General features: G+C 37.2%; 1 protein-coding gene across 1 annotated transcript in view; it reads right to left on the reverse strand.

Moving 5' to 3' along the window:
• Positions 1–4,756: 4,756 nt before the first annotated feature.
• Positions 4,757–23,309, reverse strand: part of TMEM132B (transmembrane protein 132B) — a 640,218-nt gene continuing 621,665 nt past the window's right edge. Inside the window, exons 7-9 of the mRNA XM_031948416.1 lie at positions 12,206–12,479; positions 8,985–9,176; positions 4,757–6,372 (exon numbers count right to left, since the gene is read on the reverse strand). Of these exons, the coding sequence (XP_031804276.1) occupies positions 5,215–6,372; positions 8,985–9,176; positions 12,206–12,479 (1,624 nt within the window). The 3' untranslated portion in view covers positions 4,757–5,214. The remainder of the gene's footprint in view (positions 6,373–8,984; positions 9,177–12,205; positions 12,480–23,309) is intronic.

A 23,309-nucleotide genomic window follows, 5' to 3' on the forward strand; every position in this document is an offset into this window, starting at 1 on the left:
ATTTGTATATCAAGGTAGCAAGGTAGTAGAGTGGATAGAATTCTGAACCTGGAGTCAGTAGACTCATCTTCAAATCCAGCCTCAGATACTTGATGGTTGTTTGACATGGGCAAGTTGCATACTTCTATTTACCTCAGTTTCCCCAAATGAGCTGGAAAGGGAAATGGCAAACTACTCCAGTATCTTTGCTAAGAAAACCCCATATGGGGTCGTGAAAAGTCAGACATGAATGAAATAACTAAACAACAAAATAACAGCACATTGCTGGTAACACAGTAGGTACTTAACAAATGCTTCTTAATTGAATGAATGACTGACAATCTTTGGAAGTCAGGAAGATTGATAGGATAATAGATCAAGAGCTGGAAGAGAGCGCATTGACCATCTAGTTCACTCCCTCATTTTATACATGAAGAAAGTATAGAATGGATGTGGAATCTAAACTCCTATTGGGAATGGACTACTTCATTTTTGTCTTTGTATCCCATGATCTAGCACAGTACCTTGTAGACACTAAGCATTCAAAAAAAGCTTTTTTATAAATTGAATAGTAGATTTTCTCTCATTGGACAGTACCTTGTTGGTGACGCTGTAGAATTTAAGTTTCTCAAGGGAGAGGACTATATAATTTTGGAGTTTGTATCCACAGTACCAAGGTCAGTGTCTGTCAAACATTAGGTGCTTAATCAATGTGTCAAATAACAATAAAATGGAACAGATGAGATTCTTTTTCAAGGATGGATTTCATTATAAGGAGGCATCATGGCATAGTGGTAAGAACATGGGAATTAAAATCAGAAACTGTAGATTCTAATCTGGTCTCTGTTCCTTATTTATCACCTTTAGTATCTTGGATAAATCATTGTAATTTCTAATTTTTAGTTTACTTGTCTATACAATAAGGGACTTAGATTAAATGATTTCTAAGGCCTCTTTTAGCTCTTCTTTTAGGGACTCTGCAGTTAACTTATCAGTGGCCCAAAATGTGAATGTGTTTGGGTCTTTATTAAACAAAACATGATACAGAGAAAGAAGGGCATATATCTCTGTCCTCTGACCTGGTCAACTATATCTACAGTACTTGGGTCACTTCTGGGCTCAATGCTCCCATAATTTATGAAAGACATTCATAGCTGGGGAGCATCCAGAGGATGCCACTCAGAATCTTGAGTTTCTATCAAATAAGTAACAAAAGAAGGGATGGGGGTGAAAAAACCTTTAAGAAAGAAGAAAAGAAGATTGGGATGGGAAAGTCATGACAGTTGTTTTCAAATATGCAATGGGCTCTCATATGGATAAGGGTTTGAACCTGTTCTACTTGGGCCAAGAAGGCAGACTCAGGAGGATGTGGGAAAATTATAAAGCAGCAAATTTACTGTTGGGGTCAGGAAAAATTTCCTAACAATGGGAACCATCCCAAAGTGAAATGTGCAATCTTCACCCTTTCAATTTCTCCACTGGATGTCTTCAAATGGAAGGAGGATGAACACTTTAGAATATGCTATAGTGGGGATCCCTTTCCAGTCTGGATTGGCTTACACGTGACTGTTGAGATCCTTTCCAAATTTGAGATTTTGTGATTTGAGAATTCTGTGAAGTTTTTTGTTTGTTTGTTTCTTCCCCCATCCACTCATCTAACCTGAGAGTCTATGAATTTAGGAGCCTAGTATCTAGTGATGTGAAGTCATGTGAAGGGAAATCTAAACTTTTATTCTCAAAGAAGAAGAAATTATTTCCAATTTTTTCTGGTCTAATGACTTTCTCTAGCCAGTTCTATATAATTCCACAATCACCAGAATATTTCAACTCATAAAAGCTCATGATATTTTTTTCTTCCTCTACATTACCTAAATAATTTTTTAGATAAATAAGGACACTGTGGACAGAACAGGATTTTGTTTTCTTTTGCCTGGTGCCTTTAATAATCTGCAAGTAGAGCAGATCAAACTAGTCATATCTTGTATATGACTGATATATAAAGTATATCAAAGATATACACTATTTAAAAACCAATTGACCATCAGCAGACTAGACAGTCTCTTGGTCTCTTACTTAAATATTACCTTGGGTGAGATGTGATGGTACACATCTGTAATACCAGCTGCCTAGGAGTTAAAGCTGAGGCTAGGAAGCTTCTTGAATATGGGGATGCTGAATCGCAATGGCTAAGCCATTTCAGCATTATTAATAAGTTTGGCATTATTGGGATGAAGCACCAAGAACAGGGAGCTGCAAGGTTGCTAAGAAGGTGCAAAGCAGCCCAGATCAGAAAAAGAGGAGGTCAAAACTTCTGTGCTGACTACTCATAAAGGGTCCAAACCCACGAGTCATACCTATATATCTAGCATGGGCAAGATAGGGAGATCCGATCTTTCAAAAATTAAACCAAAAAAAATGAAAAGAAATCTTATCCAGGGAAAGCCCACAAATTCCATCTGATTTGGGGGTGGCTGAGTGAAATATTCCAATGTATTTTTAATGGTCTCACATTTCTTGTAATTAACAATAAAAGGCTATTACAGAGACCAACCTCTGGCTTTTTAGTCCTTATCCAAGTGACTTTTTTCTATGCTGTTTCCTATAGCTGCCAAATTCTAAAGACCTTTGTGCTTGTCTTCTTGTTGTACCCTCCTACTCCTTGGAAAAGCTCTTAATTTGCAAACTGATTTAACTACAGTTCTCAGTGCAAAAGGGAGAGCCTTTTTAATTTAATTTACTTTTCCAAATCCTGTTGTTATCAGCATGAAGAGGGAGGCTCAGCCCACTCCTGATTCAGTTTAGGCCCTTATATTTCATTAATTTACCTTCTTTATGCTTAGGACAGGCAAAGAGACTCAAAGTCAAAGAAATGAAATTTTCTTCTGGTTTCATTTGAAGAATCTGTCTTAAAAATACTCTAAAAATCTTCCAGGCTCAATAAATTGAATTAAAACTGGCAGGAAAATTAGAGACAAACTGATCAATTCCCTTTATTGTACAGATAAAGAATCTGAGGCCAAAAAAATGGTTAATTACTTGCCCCAGTTCATAGAGATAATAAAAAAGCAGGGCGAGGATTTGAAACCAGGTCCTGGAACGTCAAATGCCACTATTTTTCCACTTTATCATGATGTCTGCCTGCTATAATTTACCTACTTGATTGGATAGGCATTATAACTCCATAAACATCCCTTGCCATACTCAAGAATCCACCATCCCCTCCTCTCCATACTCAGTTTATTTCTTTCTTATTGAGTTTTCTTTTTAAAGCAAATGCATCTCGGAGTCACAAAATTTCATCCTTTGGTCAAAAGGAAGAGACTTTCACATTTTTACCAAACTTCTGATCTTGAGCACAAATGCAACAGCCACAGAACACTGGCTTCACGTGTTATTTTTTTGAAGTTTCTCTTCTAGTAGGTTTCTGTCTATTCGACATGGTACCTAGTACGTTGTATAATTAAATCCCATAATCCTGGAAGCATGAAATTAAGGAAGACCTTGACAGCAGACATGATTAAACCTTGGAAGATATTTTTAGGGGGACTTTGTGGAGTCTCTGTCCCTAGAAATCTATAAAAATAAGGCTACTAATCCTATGTGTCGGATGACTCAATCAGCCTTCAGCCTACCTAGAAAGAGACAAGTGGACTAGACAACTTGATCAGCTTATGTCATTAGTAAACAACAGGGGTTCAAGAAAGCCCTCCCAAGAGAGGCCATTCTAGTCCAGTCTCTGCCCTGTGTCTGCAGAAATAAAATAAAGATCTTGACATATTTTCCCTGCTGTAGAATAAATTTTCCTTTGACTGAAGATCAACTAGCCTGTTCTTCCAGTGATATTTCTTTTCTGCTTAAAAGTTATACAGAGATGGCCTATTGTCTCCTTTTTCTTTTGCCACTTTCTATTCCCAACCCTTGTGTTTGTTTATTTGGCTTGTTTCATAAAAACTATTCCATCAAGTGGGGAATAGTCACTTCTTTCTGATGATTTTTTGGAACAATACCCATCCCTTTTCTCCCTCAGTGCACATCCTCCAAAGATTTTGTCTCCTCCAGAATTATGATAATGGATATTTTTCCAAGTCGCTGTATGGATGGATTTCTACATATTGCTAAATTAGAATACCATTTTTATTAATAATAATAATTATTGTCCGGGTGAGGAGGAGGAACACAGAGAATTTAATCTTCTGCTATTTCCTAGGCAATTTTCTTTCTGCATATATCAGTTCTAATTTTAGATCTCCATTTGGATAATAAAATGTGTTGACCACAGCGTGCTTATATAAATACAGCTGTTTTAATTGAGACATTTTTTCCTCTATGAAATAGAGCCCCTAGTTTCCCATTAATTTCCAGTTGCCTGGGACAAAAATAAACTGACTAATGCCCCATTAATATCCCCTCCCCTCCAAATTGTTCAAGCTCTAGGTGGAAAGATGCCAAAGGACGTGCTCCCCACCCCCCCAGCCTGCCACCAGGGATTCCAGAGAGGAAGAAGAAAAGAAGATGAAGATGAGATTCTTAGGGACTGTCCCTAAAAGCTAAAACATGGAGAAAATCAGCATCCAAATGGACACAGCATAAACAGCATGGCAAAGACAAGGAACTAAATTTTTATACAAATCAAAAGAATCCCCAAAAAGGAAAATTTGAGATTTCTTCTCTTCCATTTTCTAAAAGAAACCCAGAGGCCACGTGAACTAGGGGAGGGGTGGTATAAATGTATATAAAAAACCATGAGCACGGCTCATCACAAATAAAATGAAATGGCTACATTCAATTATCTTTCAAAGATGTCTATTCTCAGGCCAAGGGCAAGGAAATGTCCACTGTGCTTTACAAAGGACTAGGAATAGAAAAAAAATCAAACCCCAGGTCCTCTCTAATTCCAAACGGCTGTCCATCAGGAGATGCCATGAATCTCACATTGCGTCCCGTGGGGTCGGAGTTTATTTGTATTAGCACTGTGCTAGTACCAGGCAGTATCAAAAAATGGCTGTCTTAGACCCCTTCCCCCCAAGCCCTTCCAGAATCCACCACATGGTTTTGAAGAGAGGCGCCCTGGCTTCAAATGAAACCATCATAGCTCTGCTACCCACATGTGAAGTGGTCCATCCAGACCTCCACGTCTTGAGCTCAACTTCATCCTCCCCTATTGCTGACAGGACTTCCTGCTCCATCGTTCCAAAACAGAAGGCATAAAGGTGAATACAAACATAATAAAGTAGTTTACATCTGGTCTTGCAGTCTTTCCATATAGTCTCTAAACTCTTGCGAATCCCCAAGACTCATATCTGGACAAACCCACTTGATATTATCGTCACTGTCAAAAAGGATAGAGTTGGTGTATGGGCCTCCATCCTCCGGGAGAATAGTAGTATATGAAGTAAACTTGACACGTTTCCTTTTCGGGCCAGGATTGAGAGGTTCACTTTTTATTTCTTTTTCATAAACATAATCAGCAGGTCTAAGGAGATGGCTGTGCAGTGCTGACTGAGAGCTGCCATTTAGAAGGAAGTTGCTCTCTTCAAACTGCATCCCACGATCGAGCATGGTGGTGCATTCCTCTGATGGAAGGGAGATATCCACGGGGTTCTCCAAGAGCTCCACTTCATTCCCAAGCCAAACCCAATCATGAGAGTGGGGGATATTTCCTTGCTCACTCACAGCAAACCTTTTGTGTCGGTACTTCCAAGCAAATGCCACACAGTTGATTAAGAAGACTAAAATAGCCAGGCAGAAGACACAGAGTAGGGCATACATGCCAATCTCTAAATCTGTTAATCCCCTAGAGGTCAGTGAAAGATCACTGGGATTATTTGGCTCTGGTAACTCTACTTGGGTAGGGAAACTTGTGAAGGCATCTGCATTATTCTGGAGTTGGCCATTCTCAAGAAACTTGTTCCCCTTTCCCTCAAAAGATGATTGTGGAGTCGTACTTTTATTGCCACTTTCTTCCTGGCCAAAAGAAGTACCATGTTTGGCCCACTCCTGTATGGCCCTCTCCTGGTCTCCTTCCCTCTCTATGGAATTACTGAGATGCTCTTTATATTCACGATTGACACCCTCAATGTCATTGGTGCTTCCTTGGCTCTCATCCACATTCTGCCCAAATTTTACCCTGACGCTTCCTTTCCCAACCGCCAGAACGCTCTTTCTCTTGGTCTTCTGACAAGGTTCACTGATCATCATTTCTAACTTGATCAACGGTCCTTGCCCTTCCCCCTCAGCAACCACAATGGGCCACTTGGACTGAAGGCTTGGCTGGGCAGACACCACCATCTCATCCAATGATGTGACGGCAACAGCGAAATCCTTAGGATCATAAATATCTAAAGGAGTTACCGAGCCGTCGCTGAACAAAAGCCAAGAACTGACTATTGCTTCCTAAAGAAAGGGAAAAGAGAATATGACATTATAATCAGAGTAAGAGGAAATTATTTATATACTCATGCATTTATTTATTTCAGGCCTAACCTATGCTGTCCTTGGCATTGAAAATTCCAACCTGTCATTTCTTTGGCATAGGTAATGCCAGGTATGAGAAAGAAAACTTATCTGCAACTTATTGTCTTAAATTTAAGTAAAAAAACCCCAAATCATACAGCTAATATATATGTAAATGGAAAGACTTGAACCTGCTGGAATATAATCTCCTTGAAGGTAGGTACTTCTATTGTTTTTGTCTTTCTATTCCTAGCAGACAGCATGCTTTCTGGTACATACTCATAAAATTGATTTCTAACCCCAAAGTTGGCTCTCTTTCTATTATACCATATTGTCTCTTACAGGATTCTACAAAAGTATAGATAGATATGTTATATATATAATAAAATATATAATATATAATAAGTATATATATAATGTGTATATATACATATATATATATATATATACATATGTGTGTGTGCATATATATTAGGAAGAAATAGGCAGCTAGGTAGAGTACAAGAATTCAAATCTAGCCTCAGACACTTAACACATTCTAGCTGTATGACTCTGGACAAATCACCCCAATTGCCTTAGCAAAAAAATAAAATAAAATAGAAAAAAAATACATCTACTCTTTTTCAAATTATCCTGTATTTATATTGTATATATTTATATGTGAACATGTTGCCCCCTGGTATTATGTAAGCTTTTCAGGGGCAGGAACTGTTTCTTCCTTCATTGTATGTAAATCTCCATTCTTTAGTGGAATCCCTAGCACATAAAACATGCTTAATAGATGCATATTAATTGATTGATTGATTGATTTCTGTCTTTCTACCCCTGTTACCTAGAATATAACATGGCACATAGTACACATTTATTAAATACTTGTTGATTGCTCAATTGATTGATTAATGGACCACTTGGATTGAAGACTTGGCTGAGTGGACAACTTTATTTTATCTAATGAAGAGACATTAACTGCCAAATCCTTGAAATCATAAAAGTCCAAGGGCATCACCAAGCCATCATTGAACATAATCCAAGAATTAATGATTGCTGGTAAAGTGTTGGATTTTTTATTTATAAGATTAGAAAAACAAGCACAATATACATTTATTGTATCTGAAGTGAACTTTAGAGGTTATTGGATTGTTTAGAAATATTTGATTTTGATTTTTTTTAATGTTTTGCATTGTATTAAAGTAATGTTAGCAATAAAGGCACATTTCCATTAGCACAAAGATCCAGTGATTTGTTTAATGGATAGTTTTTTTTTTAAATTGCATTAATTTATAGCGTGACATATAAATGAATTTGGCTCTGACCTTTGCAAAGCCCATTTTGAAATATCAGGCAAAGCATCAGAATCATTTCCAGGTGCAACTAATCAGCCCACGCCTCCAGAAAATACCACTTTAAACAGACTTTATGAGGAAGTCAACGTTAGAAAAGGAATGTAGGTGCTCACTTGAGGTACTTAGAAAAGGATGCATTATGAGTTTAAGGTACTTGAAAGCCAAGATTCTTTCACGGTTCCCTTTTCAAAGTATTTCTGTTTTAAAGTCTGAAAATGAGAGGAGTGTTTTAGACCTGAGATAATTATAGTGTAAACCAACAGCAAATTGGCACACATAAGCTGTGCTTGCAAAAGAACCTGAAAGAAAATCTCAAAGAATAAAAAACTGAAAGGAAAAAAAAAGCCCACTGCTTTGGCAAAAGTAGAGAAATATAATCTTTCTGTCATGTTGTAGCAGGAGACTTTCCCTGGATAAGATAAACAGGTAGCCAGCCTGACAGCAATTGACCAAACAGTAAATATGTAATTTTACAGAAGAAATTTAATCCAAGACACTGGGATTGGTGCTCCCCTAAAGTGGAAGGGGCTGATTGACTTGGAAGAAGAGAGATCCCCTTCCTAAAAGGCCGAGTGAACCTTTATCAAGGGTGTGTATAGGGAGTTCATAGGTAATTTTGAGTTGGAATCTTTGGCCTCTCTGAGATCATTTCTGATCCGGAACTAGTCATAAAGAATTAAAGTTGGAAAGGACTCTGAAGTCCATTGAGTCCAATGATCTCATTTTGCAGATAGAGGAACGAAGGCCCAGAAGGATTAAAGACATTTAGGATTCTAGGATCATAGATTTAGAACTAGAAAGGTCTACAGGGGCAAACTAGTCCTCATATTTTGCAGAGGAAGAAACTGAAACCTAAGTGTGAGTAAAATGACTTAGCATTTTAAGATCAGATTTAATGCTGCTAATAGATGCTAATGCTCTAATCTTCCATTCTGCAGATAAATTGAGACAAAAAAGCAACTTTCCCACAGTCATTCAAGGTGTTGGGGAAAAAAATTAAATTTAAAAATTAAAAAAAGGAGTTAGTGACAGAGTCAAGATTTGAAGCTACATGCTATGGTGTGACATATGTCTTCCACTCCTCTTTCCACTGGAGCATAGCCTTCTTTCCCAGAGCTCTGGGAGATTTTGAATGAGGTTTCTCAATTTTCCAAGCTGTTATCTTGAATTTACCATGGGTCCAAGCATTCTTGGGAAAAGAAATCCTACCTGTTGTGGGGCATGAAGCATATCATGAGCAGATGCTGTTGAAACAATGGCTCTTTTGTTTCCTTTGTTGGGTTGCAAAGAAAGAGACAGGCCAGCCACAAGTTGTACCCCTAAGTCTGTGATAGTGACCCGATCATCCAGTACTATGACAGTCTTCTCAGCCAAAATGGAGTCAGAGAGAGGTGAGAGGACCTGAAAAAAATAAACACCAAAACATTGACTACTTTGTCTTTGTTTTTGCTTCCCCAACATCGCACACAGATCCAGGCACAAGCTAAGGACTTTATAAATGTTTTAGGGGTTTGAGCTCTCCACACTGCTAGTGAAACATAAAGCTGAAATGTACAGAATTGTGTTTGATTTTGTTGGGGTGGGGGTAGTTCTGGATAATTAATTTCATTAGCAATTAGGGAACTCCAGGAATAGAAACTTCCATTGACCAATATCAGCAACTTATTCTGTAACCTGTAGATTTAGAGTGGCTGATGAGTATTGAAAGGTTAAATATTTTTCCCATAGTCACATCTCTAGTATGTGTCTGAGACAGGACTTGAATCCTTTTCTTGTCAATTCTAGAGTTGACCCTCTTATCCACTGTCAATGCTGCCTCTCAAAGACAGGAAAATAGACCTCGATAATCACTGATGTTTTCTTTTTAATCATAACTTTGTTATAATCATTTTAAACCCCATAATTGATGTTTCCACCAAAATGTTCTCCCAATTTGCAACTAAATGAACGCACTTGCCAAAATGGTCTGTAAAAGCATTTCCTAATTGTTCAATTACTTTCACCAATAGAAAACGACAGCATCCTAAAGATATCAGTGCAACCCATTTTCTTCCTTTGATCTCTGTAACAGCCAGCACAGAGCTCCCTTCTGTAATAACAGTTGGACTTAATTGGATGACAAGTATCTATATCTTATAAATAATAATAACAGTAGCAATATTAATAGGATAAGGATCGGGACTGGACTTGTGATTTCTCTACTAAGAAAACTGTCAAATGAAAAAATTCCCTCTATCAATGTAATCCACCACTTTCTTTACAATGTCTAGTTTTATAGACATCTCTCTAAGCAGGAACAATAATGATAATAATAGTAATATATAATGAATAATAATGATGATAAAAATAGAGAGGCAGTATGACACAATGGATAAAGAGACACCTTTGAAAGCAAGAAGACCTGGCTTCAAATCTCAACTTTGAGACAAACTAGTTGTATTGTCCTAGGTTAAAGCACTTAACCTTTCTCAGCATTCTAGGTAATTCCTAGAGCAGGGATTCCTAACCTGGGTTTTATTAATAGATTTCAGAGGCTCCATGTACTTAGATCAATAATTGCATCTTTATTTTTTCTAATCTGTAACTGAAATTTATCATTTCATTCAATTATTTAAAATATGATTCTGAGAAGGGTCTCATAGGCTTCTGCAGAATGCCAGAGGGTTCCATGGATACAAAAAAGGTGAAGACTCGCTCACTCTGAGACAATCCAATCTAAAGAAGCTATTTCCCTTGGTCGTAGAGTTTCCTCATTTGAGTTTCCCATATCAGTCACATCACAGTTCTAGTACTTATCCTTACCTCTACCAATCATAATGCAAATCTTAGAATTGGGCCTTCAAAAAAAATAATTTGTCTAATAAATGTCTCCATTCATCCAGTGACATAATAATAAGTAAATTGCTAGTAAAAATCTTGGGAAAGTGGTAGATTTTTAATGGTAACAAAATTAATTGTATTTGCTTCTTGGAACAAAGCAAGGAACAAGATTATTAGACTAATGGTGTTCACAGAAAGATGAAAATCCTTGAGACTATGACAGTATTAAATGAAGAAACTAAGGATGTTTAACTCAGAGAAAGATTCAGGATCATTATTTTGAAGTGTTTTAAGGGCATTTAGACATATTCTGCTTTGGTTTGAGATGGCAGATTGTGTCACAAAGGGAAGAATTTGTAAAAAAGAAAATCCAGGCTTCATGTCAAGTCACTCAGTCAACAAATATTAATTAAGCACTTATTATGCCTCCCCCCAAAAAATATTTCTCACAATTCTCATAATTAGAATTAATCAAGAAAATAACAGGAAATTTAAGGAAGGAACCCTCACTAAACATTCTCAAGAAAACAATGGATTGACCACTTGTCAGTTCTGGGAGAGGGGAGTACTTTTCAAATATAGGTTGGGAAAAACTGTCTCTGAGATACCTTCAAACTTAAAAATTATGTGATTCTCAGGTTTTATGCTCTAAAGAAATCATTCTACCTCAGTGAACCTCTAATTGACCTCTATCTGTGAGAAATGAAGGAAGAGATCACTAGACCAAATAAAGCAATTCTGATGGCACAACTTTCAGCAAAACTTAAAAGAGTGGCCTAAAGTGACAATGATCGGAGTCATTTAAAAAAAATCAGGCTCTTTCATAATTACCCAGATGGCATTCTCACTCACAGTACCGAATATAAAGAATTTGTTTTAGCTCAAATGAATGGGATTTTTTTCCATCTTAATTTAAAGGTGTCTTGAACAGTTCATACCCACACATATCTGCTAAAGTTATACATGAGTTTTGAAAAAGAATAGCTACCTTCATGAAGTTCATGATTTTCAGTCAATAATAATAAGCAAGGGAAAAGGTAGCATATGAATGTGATTGATGGTAGGTGGGTATTCTCAGTGCTTGAGATATTCAAACAGAAGCAATCAGTTAAAATTTATTAAGCATCTACTATGTGCTAGGTGACTTAATGAATAGAGCATCAGGCCTAGAATCAGGAAGACCTGAATTCAAATTCATACATTTACTAGCTGTATGGCTCTGGGCAAGTCATTTAACTGTTTGCCTCAGTTTTCTCATATGTAAAATGGAGATAAGAATGACCTAACTCCCAAAGTTATTGTGTGGATTAAGTGAGATAATAATTTCAACACTTAGCACAATGCCCAGCACACAGTAAGATCTATATAAATACTAGCCATTATTGTTGAGGGGCTGGCACAAGATTTCACTAAAGTCCATTTTATTCCTGTTTGCATGAATTAGAGTTTCAAGATTTATTTTTCTTTCCATTGTTGCTTTGAACCTTCTTTCATGTTTCTTAAATAAGTGAATTTCTAAGAATTTCAAGTCATTTGAATTCAAGAATTTTGCTTATTTAACTCATTATTCTTTAGCTACATATATACATGCATTTGTTTATTTCTTGTACCTGCACTGTTGTTATTCCCTGCTCACGGCCAACCAGGGTCCTGCCATCTTGTAATGTGGCAATTCTTGGTTCTTCCACCTTCATGAAATCTGTCACTAGATCGGTGATGTCAAATTGCCAATCAGAGCCCAACATATAAGTCAGCTGGCCTCCTAAATCCATTGACTCAGCCACAAACTGTGTTAGCACACGCACCATGGCATGCTGGTACTGAAGGGTGCAACCTCTTCCTTTTTTTTCATCATCCTCATCATCATCGCTGTCTCGAGTAGGCCTGAAAATTAGCATCATGGGAAAACATGAGTTAAGCAATCACATGAGCATGATCCTACAGGAGGAAGAGCAGAAAGCAAGTTTAAGTTATTGGCAGCATAAAAGACCCCCCAGATGCAGAATAATGTTAACTACTTTATTTTTAAAAATTAGAAGCAAAATATGTGCCCAGTCATTGGGGACAGTTGAGCAAATTATGGTTATATGATTGTAATAGAATATATACCGATTCAAGGAATGATTCAAGAATATGAAGAATTCAGAGAAACCTCGAAGATTTGTATGAACTGATACAGAGAAAGGAAAGCAAAGTTAGTAGGATAACTACACACAACAACTACAATGGAAAAATGATATAAATAAAATTAACAGGAAGAGGCAAAAAAATGTAGTCAGTTACTATGGACTATGTTGGTACCATGTTTTTAAAGTGAAAGCATAACTTCTTCCTTTTGTCAGCAAGAGATAAATTATTTTTAGAAAAGATCTTTTTAGAGTTTTTTCATGTTAAATTGATAAAATATAATTTTTTTAAAGAAAATATAGCTTCTAATCTTGTAAGGATTCTAACTGGAAAAAAAAAGTGCCATTAATTAGCTAACTAATTACATGGTTGTAAGATCCTATTATTAGCTTAGTTTTTTGTTGTTACTATTTTTTCAACATGAAAAATGAGTTTTTGTAATTTAATTTTTAACCACATTTGATCATCTTGAGAATATTTAGAAAATCCATTAATGAGGATTCCAGTTATAATTCTATTATTATTATTACTAATAAACTGATCACATTTAGATAATGTTTAAAGGGTCCAAAGTAGTTACCAGCTACTATTTCACTTAACCCTCCCAGCAATGCTGTGAGGTTGTTATGAGTGTTATCATTATTCCCATTTTACAGATGAGGAAAATGATTCTCAGAGTGATTAAGTGACTTGGCCAGTGTTAATATAGCTAGCAATATCAGAAGCTGAAGTTGAACAAATCCAATCTGTCACTCATACTTATTTGTAGATAAAATTTGGTTTTCCTTGTAAGCTCACATTTTGCAATATTCAGAAGACAGATTTTTGTTCATCATAAAATAGGAGAGAAAAGGCTTAGCAAGATTAATATCATCTGTACAAGCAAGTTATCAACTATGTCCTCCCTTCATGTCACTTCAATTCAAATCACTATCTTTGACAGATTTTATTAAGTGCCTACCATGTATAAGAAAAGAAATAGAATGCTACAATGGAAAGATAAAGAGTCTTAGATTAAAGAAGTTCTGTTCAGGTCATGCCTCTGACATGTCTGCTGTGACATAAATTTCCCATTCTTCTCCTTTCCCAAGAAAATCATAAATCTACACAAAATACATATATGCATATATACATATAGAGAGAGAAAAAGAGAGGGTGGGAGGGAAAGAGAGAGAGAGACAGAAAGACAGAGAGAGACAGACAGAGACAGAAAGTCAGAGAGAGAGAGAGAGAGAGAGAGAGAGAGAGAGAGAGAGCATTATATTAGGTAGTTCCTCAAAATCCACCTTTGGAGGGAAAAAGAAAACTTCAGTGAAAGCTGAAAAATAGAAATTAATAAATACTTCAGAGGCAATGAAGAAAATACTGGATTTGAAGCCAGGGGATATGAGCTGGAATCTTTAATTTTTCTTTTCTATGAGTTCAGGAAAGTCACTTCCCCAGCTTCTCCATCTGTTAAATGTGAGAGGATTTGACTAGGTCACCATTAAGCTCCTTTCTAACTGAAAATCTTTGATCCTAAAATCTATGCTTCCCATCATCAGTATTGGATCCAATTCAAAAGATCCTACGGTGGGCAGAAGGAGAAGATTAGATGGTCCAAAATGATAGGTTTCCTTGCAATCGAGAAAACCCAGAAATAGCTAAAGACATTGATACTTCTTCTGGTACTGTGTACCTATTTCCTGCTTCTGCTTCCCTGAATATAACTTCAGAATCCTGTTTGCACTGAGCAAACCCCCATCCCCCCAAGGCTGGCCATTGTCAGGTTCCAAGGGGACAGACTTCTGATGAGCTATTGTCTTTATTCTCTTCCAGTTCCTTCTTATTCTTCAGCCACTATCAAAGAATCATAATAAAAGCAGAATCAGCCTTTAGCTGGGAGTGAGGCCTTTGAAAGTAATACTATTCCCATTAGTGGAACAAAGATTTCACTTGACTCAAACATACCCTTCCCATTTTCTAATTCATTTTATGTTTACACTGCAGGATGGGCTCCAATTTGGCTTTTATTCTGTCCTGAAAATCAGGTTTTAAACAGCAAGTGGTTTTGGTTTCCCTCATTAGGCCCCCATGCTGGGGAATTCATAGACTCCAAAATGCTTCATTTTTGAGATGATAAGCATTTCTAAAGTTAAGTTGGGGAAGGGGCAGAGAATCATTTATTTTTGATGGTGTTTGAATAAGATTTTCTTTTTTCTTTCTCTTTTTTGAAATGTTTGTAATCTTCTTCTCTTTTATATGCTCTTTGAAATACTAGTTATGGAAGAATCATTATGAAAGTGAATGGCATTGCTTTAAATTGTTTTATGATAAAGTTAGCAGCCAAGAAGCTGGGAAAGGCATTTCTCAGATCCAGATCCCATCAAAGCATTAAGCAAGCTCTGTTATGTAAGCTGATGCACTGTTATGTAATTTAACATGGATCCAAGAGTGATCATTTTCCTTCAATCAAATATTGTTATAAATCACACAGCTGACATGCATTTGAAAGAAAGTGTGAATAGACTGGGCCCACACAACCTGTATGGCATCCATTCAGTTTTCCTTCCTCCTTCTCTTCTCTATCTCAGAAGAGGGTTTAGAGGCCCTGGCCATTTGTATGACTTGTGAATTTCTAATCAAAGAATCTCAGGAACCATATGGCCCACCTTGCACCTGCATCACAACATACCTGATGAGTGTTCATCTTCAGTCTTTACTTGAAGAACTCCGTGGGGGCAATAAGGGAAAGGATCCATGACCTCTCAAAGTAACCCACTCCCCTTTTGCTCACCCTCACTGTTAAGAAATGTTGCTCTGACATTTGTCTCTTTTCAATTCAAGTCCACAAGCAATTGTTAGGCATACCAGGCACTGTGCTAAGGGCTGGGAAGACAGTCAAAAGACAGCTCCTGCTTCTAAGGAGCTCACAATCTAACAGCCAAGACAACATTCAAACAACTATGCATGTATAAGGTAAATACAAGATAAATAGGAAATAATCAATAGAATTAAGATTAATTAGGCAAGGTTTCATGTTGAAGGTAGGATTTTGGCTGAGATTTAAAGGAAATCAGAGAACCCAAGAGGTAAAGATGAGGAGGGAAATGGTTCCGGGCATGGAGGACAGTAGATGAAAATTCATGGAGTTGGGAGATGGAATATTTTGTGTGAGGAACAACACAGAAGCCAATCATTAGATGACAGAGTACATTCAGTATCCATGGCTCCTGGTTCTACCATCTAGGACCAAGGTGAATAAGTTTAACCCTTCTTTTGCAAAATGACCCCTCAAAAACTCAAGGCACTTATGTCTCCCACTATGTCTTTTTTCACACATGTGTACTGATTCAAATTAACTATTCCCAATTCTTTCCACTCATTTTCATATGGCCTGAACCCAACTGTGCTGGCCAACCTCCCTTGGACACTATACCTTATCAATATCCTTCCTCCAATGGGGCAATCAGAACTGAACACAAGTTTCCATGTGCAATCTTAGTACAGCAGAGTCTATCAAGACAATCAACTGCCTACTTAGTGGATCACTCATTTTTCTTGAGATTGCATTAAGTTCCTTGACTATCACACCTCACTGTGAATTCCTTTGTGAAACTTGTAGTCCACTACAACCACCAGCTCTTTTTCAGATGCCAAATTGTTAAACTATTTCTTCTATATTCCAAGTTTGTCACTACCTAGATATGTGTGAGACCTTGGGTGACTTCTTTGGGAAATAGTTTAAGATATGTGATCTGTCATCCCTTTCCAAATGGAGCATTCTATGATTGGATTTGGTTTATTATATTTCTAACTCTATGATATGCAAGGCACTGTGCTAAGTGTTGGGGATACTAGAATTTTGTTCAAACAATCTATAAACAGAACAAACTGGGACTAATCCCAGAAAGAAGGTACTAACATTAAAAGAAAACTAAGAATGACTACTTATAGAAGGTTAAATTTTAACTAGGACCTAAAGGAGAGAAGGAAAAGTGAAAAGAAAGAGAGCCAAATATAAATATGATTTACAAAGATTTTAACAATGTGGTATGGATTTTAACAATGTGGATATGGTGTCTCATTCTCATGACAGGAGGAGAGATGGCAACATTTAGGCTACACAATAATCTCATTAAATAGATTCTAAAATAGGTGAGGTTGCATTAAGGGTTTCTTGTCACAGAGTGACAAGCAGAATACCCCAGGGATCTCTGGTTATTTTTTTTAATCAATGACTTAGATACAAATCTAGAGGATATACTTATGCCATCTGTGGATGTTTCAATTGTTCCAATGGGCACTACCATCACAACTACTAGACAATGAGAAGAGAATGGTCTTGATACCAAAATTGTTGGAGTTGCCAAATAGGTTGGATCTCAGAAACTGATGGGTCACCAGCAATGGAAATTGTTGAAGAGGCATTATCATCTATTCTGCCTTGTACTCCAAGGATGTTGGGGTCTTTCCATGTGAGTTAAAGATGTCTCCCTCCATGAGAATATAAACCCTTAACAATATGGATGGTCTTACATTTTATTTGTACTGTATTCAGTATAATGTTTTGTATATACTTAATAAATGATTCATTCATTCATTTACAAGCTCGTACTAACACATTGTATGTGAATAAATGGAGATCCAGAAAATACCTCACAGATTAGAAAACTAGGCTTAAATCAATAAGGTGTAATTGAGATAAATATAAATAAAGAAAATGATTTCAGGAGACACACGCAGAGAGAGAGAGAGAGAGAGAGAGAGAGAGAGAGAAAATATCAGGAACATACATACACTCACTTTTTGAGCCCAAGATTATATATATATATATATATATATATATATATATATATATATATATATATATATATGAGAAGGAGGGGGAGAAGGGTGAGAAGGGGAGATATTGATGAAAAGTAGCTCAAAATCTTTAAAAAATAATAAGATCCAGAGATTTTTACTCTACAACTTCAATATGAGTCCCTAAGTGAATGTGTTAGCCAAAACTTCTCAAGCAATCATGCATTGGTTAAGAAAGCCATAGCTTCAAGAAATATATGATAATGCTATTTCACTTTGCTCTAGTCGGACTTCATATAGAGTATTATATTCATTCATTTTGGGGTCCAATTTTTCTGAAGAAACAATAGAGAGCTTAAAAGGAAAAACAATCAGAATGGTGATGACTTTGAGTCTATGACATACTCGGATGAGTTAAAGCAACCAAGGATGTTTCATTTAGAACAAAGAAGTCTTCAGGAAGAAGATGACATTGGACTCCATTTATTTGAAAAGCTGCCAGATAGAAAAGAGACTAGAATCATTCTGTTCCATCCCAGTGGACAGAACAGGAAGCAAAGGAAAGAAGGGTCAGAGCAGCAGATTTAGGCTTAATGTCAGGAACAACTACTTGAGCATTTGAGCTGTCCATAAGTGAAATGAGCTGTCTTGGGAAGAAGTAGGTTCCCCTCACACTAGAGGATTTTAATAAAGGCTAGATGACAACTCATCGGGTATATTATTGGGGGTTACTTTTTTAACATATAGGCTGCACTATCCAGACTCTGAGGACATTTCCAACTCTAAAATTATATTATTTTGTTATTCCTAGATGGACAATAGCATAGAAAAAGTGAAAATTGGGTTTTCTGGGTTTCAACAGGGGTTTGAGATGAGGCAGAGAAGATGCTTTAAAATTTTTATCCCTTCTGAAAAAAAAAATGTTTCCAACACTCTTGGAAATGGCAAAAATGAATTCATTATTTCTAAGAAAGTAATCCCCTCTCCCCTCACACCTTCTTTAAGCCTTCCAAATATAACTTAGATTAAAAAAGAATCTTTCCAAAGTTCAGTTTTCAGATGGGTATTTCTCATTCTGAGACCACTGCTTCCTGCTCAGGCCAACAGAAAACTCTGGATTCTCATTATTGATCCCTTCCTCCCAAGGGCACATTTAGACACTATCTGGTTATCCCTATAGTAGACATTCATTGCCACCACATCTCTCACATACATTCCTTTTCTCCACACACACAGCCGTTCCCAGAGATCCAGATTGAGGGTTCTTCACATGGTGAAGCCTTGGAAACATACTTAAGGCATTGCTCTAATCTTTAAGGAGATAGAGACAAAACTAGAGGCGATCCTCAAGAAGAATGGGCCAAGTAAAAAATATACCAAAATATTAAAAAAAAAAAAGGAGTAACTGGAAAAAAAAGAAAGATAAAAAAATACTCAATGAAACTCCCAAGTCAAATGAACAAGCATTTATTAAGCACCTACTATTTGTCAGGAAGTGTGCTAAGGACCAGAGAAAGAAAGTAAAGTAAAGGTCTCCATGCATTCAAGGAGTTCCCAATAAAATGGGGAGCCAACATACAAACAACATACAAACAAGCTATAGATGAGATTAATTAGAAATAAATCATGGAGGAAAGGAAGCCATTAGCACTGAGGGGGAAAGGCTTCTTGTAGTAGATTGATTTTTTAATTCAGTCCAGATGGAAAATAAGAACTACAGAAGGTAGATCAGAAGAAAGGGGACAGTCAGAGAAAATGCATCCAGATGGAAAATGTGACTTGTCAAGGGTCAAGTTACTTGCCCCATCTAATAAATTTCTGAGATTACATTTGAAGTCGGGTCCTCCTGAATCCAGGACCAGAGATCTATCCACCGCACTACCTAGATGTTTAGATCAGATGCCATCGTTTGCATTAGTCTTTTACTAATGTCCAATTGGTAGCACTCTTTCTCGCTTAAAATCACTTTGCAATGTACTTAATATAGTCCTTTGAATATATTTTAATAATTACTTACCTGCATAAATGGATGTATCCCCCCTCTCCCCAGTAGATATAAGCTTCTTGATGTCAGCAAGAAAAGAGAAGGGGAATAAATACTTATATATATTTGCTATGTGCCACAAACTGTGCTTAAGCAATTTACAAATCTAATTTCAATTTGACCCTCACAAAACCCTTGAGAGGTTATGTATTAGCAGCGATTCCCACTTTATAGCTGAAGATACCAAAGCAAATAACGTTTAAGTGTCTTATTCAGGGACACACAACTAATAAGTGTCTGAAGTGAAAGTTTTATCTGTTGGCCCTCAGCCCTTGCCACCATAACTGGCACATAACAGGCATTCAAATAAACATACTTGCTTGAATAGAAAGAAATGTTGTTTTCCCAAGTAGAAAGGAAGCCCCTTGAGGGCAAGACCTGTCTCACTACTTTCTTTGCATCTTCAACACCTGGCCCAACTTGCTCACCCATGAAAAGTATGAAAATATTTCTAGAGTGGGATTGAATGTCTAGCCAAAGCAATGAGGTTCCCTCAGTATCATCTCATCTCAATGCTCAGGGGAAGGAGAGGAAAAGAGCATCCATTTTTAGAAAACCCAGGTTGGCAGTAATTGAGGCCAACTTGAGGTGGCCCTTTCTAAGTCAAGGTTGTTATAAATGACATTCATTTCTTCTTCAGAGCTGTGGCTCTTACACTGTTAGTAAGACACAGTGGTTCAGCTCCACATTTCCCCAGCTTCCACAAATCATTCAAACTCCATTAAATTACATGGTCCCTTTGGACCCCTAACATATTATTAAGGCCTTTGGAGTGGGCCTAAAAATCCTTCCTTGAGGCGATGAGCTTGCTTTTGGTGGAATACAAGTTTTCCTTGATGTGAAATAGCACTTCCTAGTGCTTTCTTTTCTTTGCTCACCTCCAGAGGCTCCTTGGTTCAGAGAGTTTCAAAATCCTATCTCCTAATAAATTGAATCCTTGTAAATCTCTGTCCCCAAAAGGTTACTAAAATATACTTTTTGTTTTTTCTAAAAGTAAGGAAATTCTAATTGTGGGGCCATGTCTTTTCAACTTCTTGGAGTCTTTCCTTTTGCATGGGAATGAGACCACCCTCAGTAATACGATATGTTGGAAAGGATATTCTCAATTTGGGGGGCAAGAATTTGGAATTCAAAATTTGAAAAAAAAAAAAAAGAATGTACAAAGTGTACATGTAATTGGGAAAAAGTTATGTGTTGAATAGAAATGAAGAAAGGAAGGAAGTGAGGAGAGGAAGGAAGGAAGAAAGTGAGGGGAGGAAGGAAGGAAGGAAAGGTGGGAATGAAGGGAGGGAGGAAGGGAAGGGTGGAAAGAAAGGAGGGAGAGAGGAAGGGAAGGAAAAGAGAGAGAGAGGGAGAGAAGAAAGGTGGGAAGGAAAGAGGGAGAAAAGGAGGGAAGGAAAAGGGTGGGAAAGAAAGAGGGAGGGAGGGAAGGGGGAAGAAAAGAAAGAAGGAGGAAAAGGGGAAGGAAGGAAGGAAGGAAGGAAGGAAGGAAGGAAGGAAGGAAGGAAGGAAGGAAGAAAAGAAGGAAGAAAGAAAGAAAAGGGGAAAGAAGAGAAGGGAGGGGAGAGAAGAAGGGAGGGAGAAGGAAGGAGAGAAGGGAGGGAGGAAGTGTGGGAAGGAAAGAAGAATATTGGATCTGGTTGTATCATGATCTGTGTAGCTCTGGGCATGGCACTATTCTGTTTTATTATTTGTAAAGTGCAAGGGTTGACTTAGATGACCTTCAAGGTCCCTTCTAGTTTTAAAACTATGATTCTATGATATTAAGTCACTTAATCACTATGCCTCAGTTTCTTTAACTGTAAAATGGGCAAAATAACAACACTAACCTTCCAGGGTTATTGTAAGGATCAAAAAAAATAATAATATTGTAAAGTGCTTAGCAAATAATAGGTACTTAATACATGCTTCTTCTCCTTCCCTTTGCCTTCCCCTTTCAATCTTATTCCTCTTTCCCTCTATAGGAATTAGCTATCTTTGAGGTACACAGCTAGCTTCTCTAGCACCATTCCTAACTTCATATCCCAAGCTGGACAACAGCCTGGGCTGAGATATTTGCCTTTGCTCACCAAATTATTCACCTTTGCTTCTTCTAATTCCCATGGAGCTTTGTTCAAAGTGTTCCAACATCCAGTAGGGCAACATTCTTGTGGTTCCTGTCCTGCCTTTGATATTTAATAAGCCTTGATGCGCTTCCTCCTTCATTCAATAATAGAGAGACAGGAAATTGGATCTATGAATCTCTTACTACAAGGAACTCCCAGATAAGAAAAGTTCTTCTAGCAATGAAGGTCAACAAATCATAGACTTAGAAAGCAACCGAGAGGTTCAGTGACTTTCCTCGAGTCACAACAAATCTGAGTCAGAATTGGGACTTAAAGTCAATCTTCCCAGCCTCAAGATCAGCTCTTTATTCATTATGTCACTAAGTGACCAGAAGATAACCTCATTGTCAGCCCAGCCAAAATGTAGATAGAAAAGAGCTAGCCTAATTTCATTTTTTTTTCATTTTTAGGGAGTTTTCCACATCTTAATCCATAGGAGTGAATAATATAGTGATTTTAGGCAAAAATTTGTCTTTGTATTAGCTTCCGCAGCTTATTTTTTTATTGTTAAGACAAGTCATAGAACCACAGATTCAGAGCCAGAAAGAACTTTAGAGGTCACTTAGTCTGGCCTTATTCACAAATAAGCAAATCGAAACCTGGCAAAGACCAGCGACTTGCCCAATGTCACTCTGATAGCAAACATCTTCTGGCTTAATATCCAGCGCTTTTCCAAGAACAGGAGAATAAGAAGCCTATTATTCTTTTCGGAACATAAAAAGAGTGAGTGCTTTTTGCACAATAGAACTTCCCCATAATGCTCCATGGAGTCCATAAAGTGAAAGAACTTTAGGAATAAGACTTGTTCAAATGCAGTTCTTGGGGCACCCTAGTAATTAATACCCCTTGGGAAAGAGTGGTGGAAGGGGAGATAAACAATAAATCCTCTGTACAGCAACAATAACCACAGCAAGTCTTTCCTGTTCTCTCCTCTCTCTTTCTGTACTTTTGGATTTATCTGAGCACTTTCTCCCTACTGAATTATTTTATAACATCCTGCACATGCTTTATTTTTACTCTATCTATACCCTCTCTATGCTGAGAAGAAAAAGAATATTTCATCCTTAGCTTGTAAAACAGTACCTTGTACATATTGAAGTTTAATATAAAGTATATAGGATGGAATCGGTAAATCTTATTTCTAGAGTTTGCAAATTATAATTTCAAAATTATTATTGTAAAGTTGAAAATCATTGTTCAAATACTCTCTCTGAAGAATGTAGAGAAATTCAGAAGCAGCATAGACTGGGAGTCTGGACTTATCTAAGTGCCAGCTCTCCTGCTAGCTGAGGGATGTTGACCAGCCACTCCAACTCTCTAGGTCTCTGTATTTGAAGAAATATCCTCTGGAAAAGCCATCAGCCTTGTTCTGTCTGGTCTGAGAGAACACAACTAGGAATTCACTACTTCTGGAAGCAGCTCATTCTACTACTATACAGTTCTCCCTGATAGAAAGGAAGCTTTCCCCTTTTCCTGAAAGGGAAAGAACCCTGAGGTCCTTTCATCTGTGAAATACCATTATTCTGCACTTTGGGGACTTGCTCCTTCACAAAATGAAAGGTTGAACTAGTGGCTCTCCAAGATTCCTTCCATTTCTAACAGTTTATGAATTCACAAAATGAGAAAAAGTCCTTTAATTCCATTGAATGAGTT

This window comes from Sarcophilus harrisii, chromosome 1 (assembly GCF_902635505.1).
Source record: "Sarcophilus harrisii chromosome 1, mSarHar1.11, whole genome shotgun sequence".
In the NCBI taxonomy this organism is placed as follows: domain Eukaryota; kingdom Metazoa; phylum Chordata; class Mammalia; order Dasyuromorphia; family Dasyuridae; genus Sarcophilus; species Sarcophilus harrisii.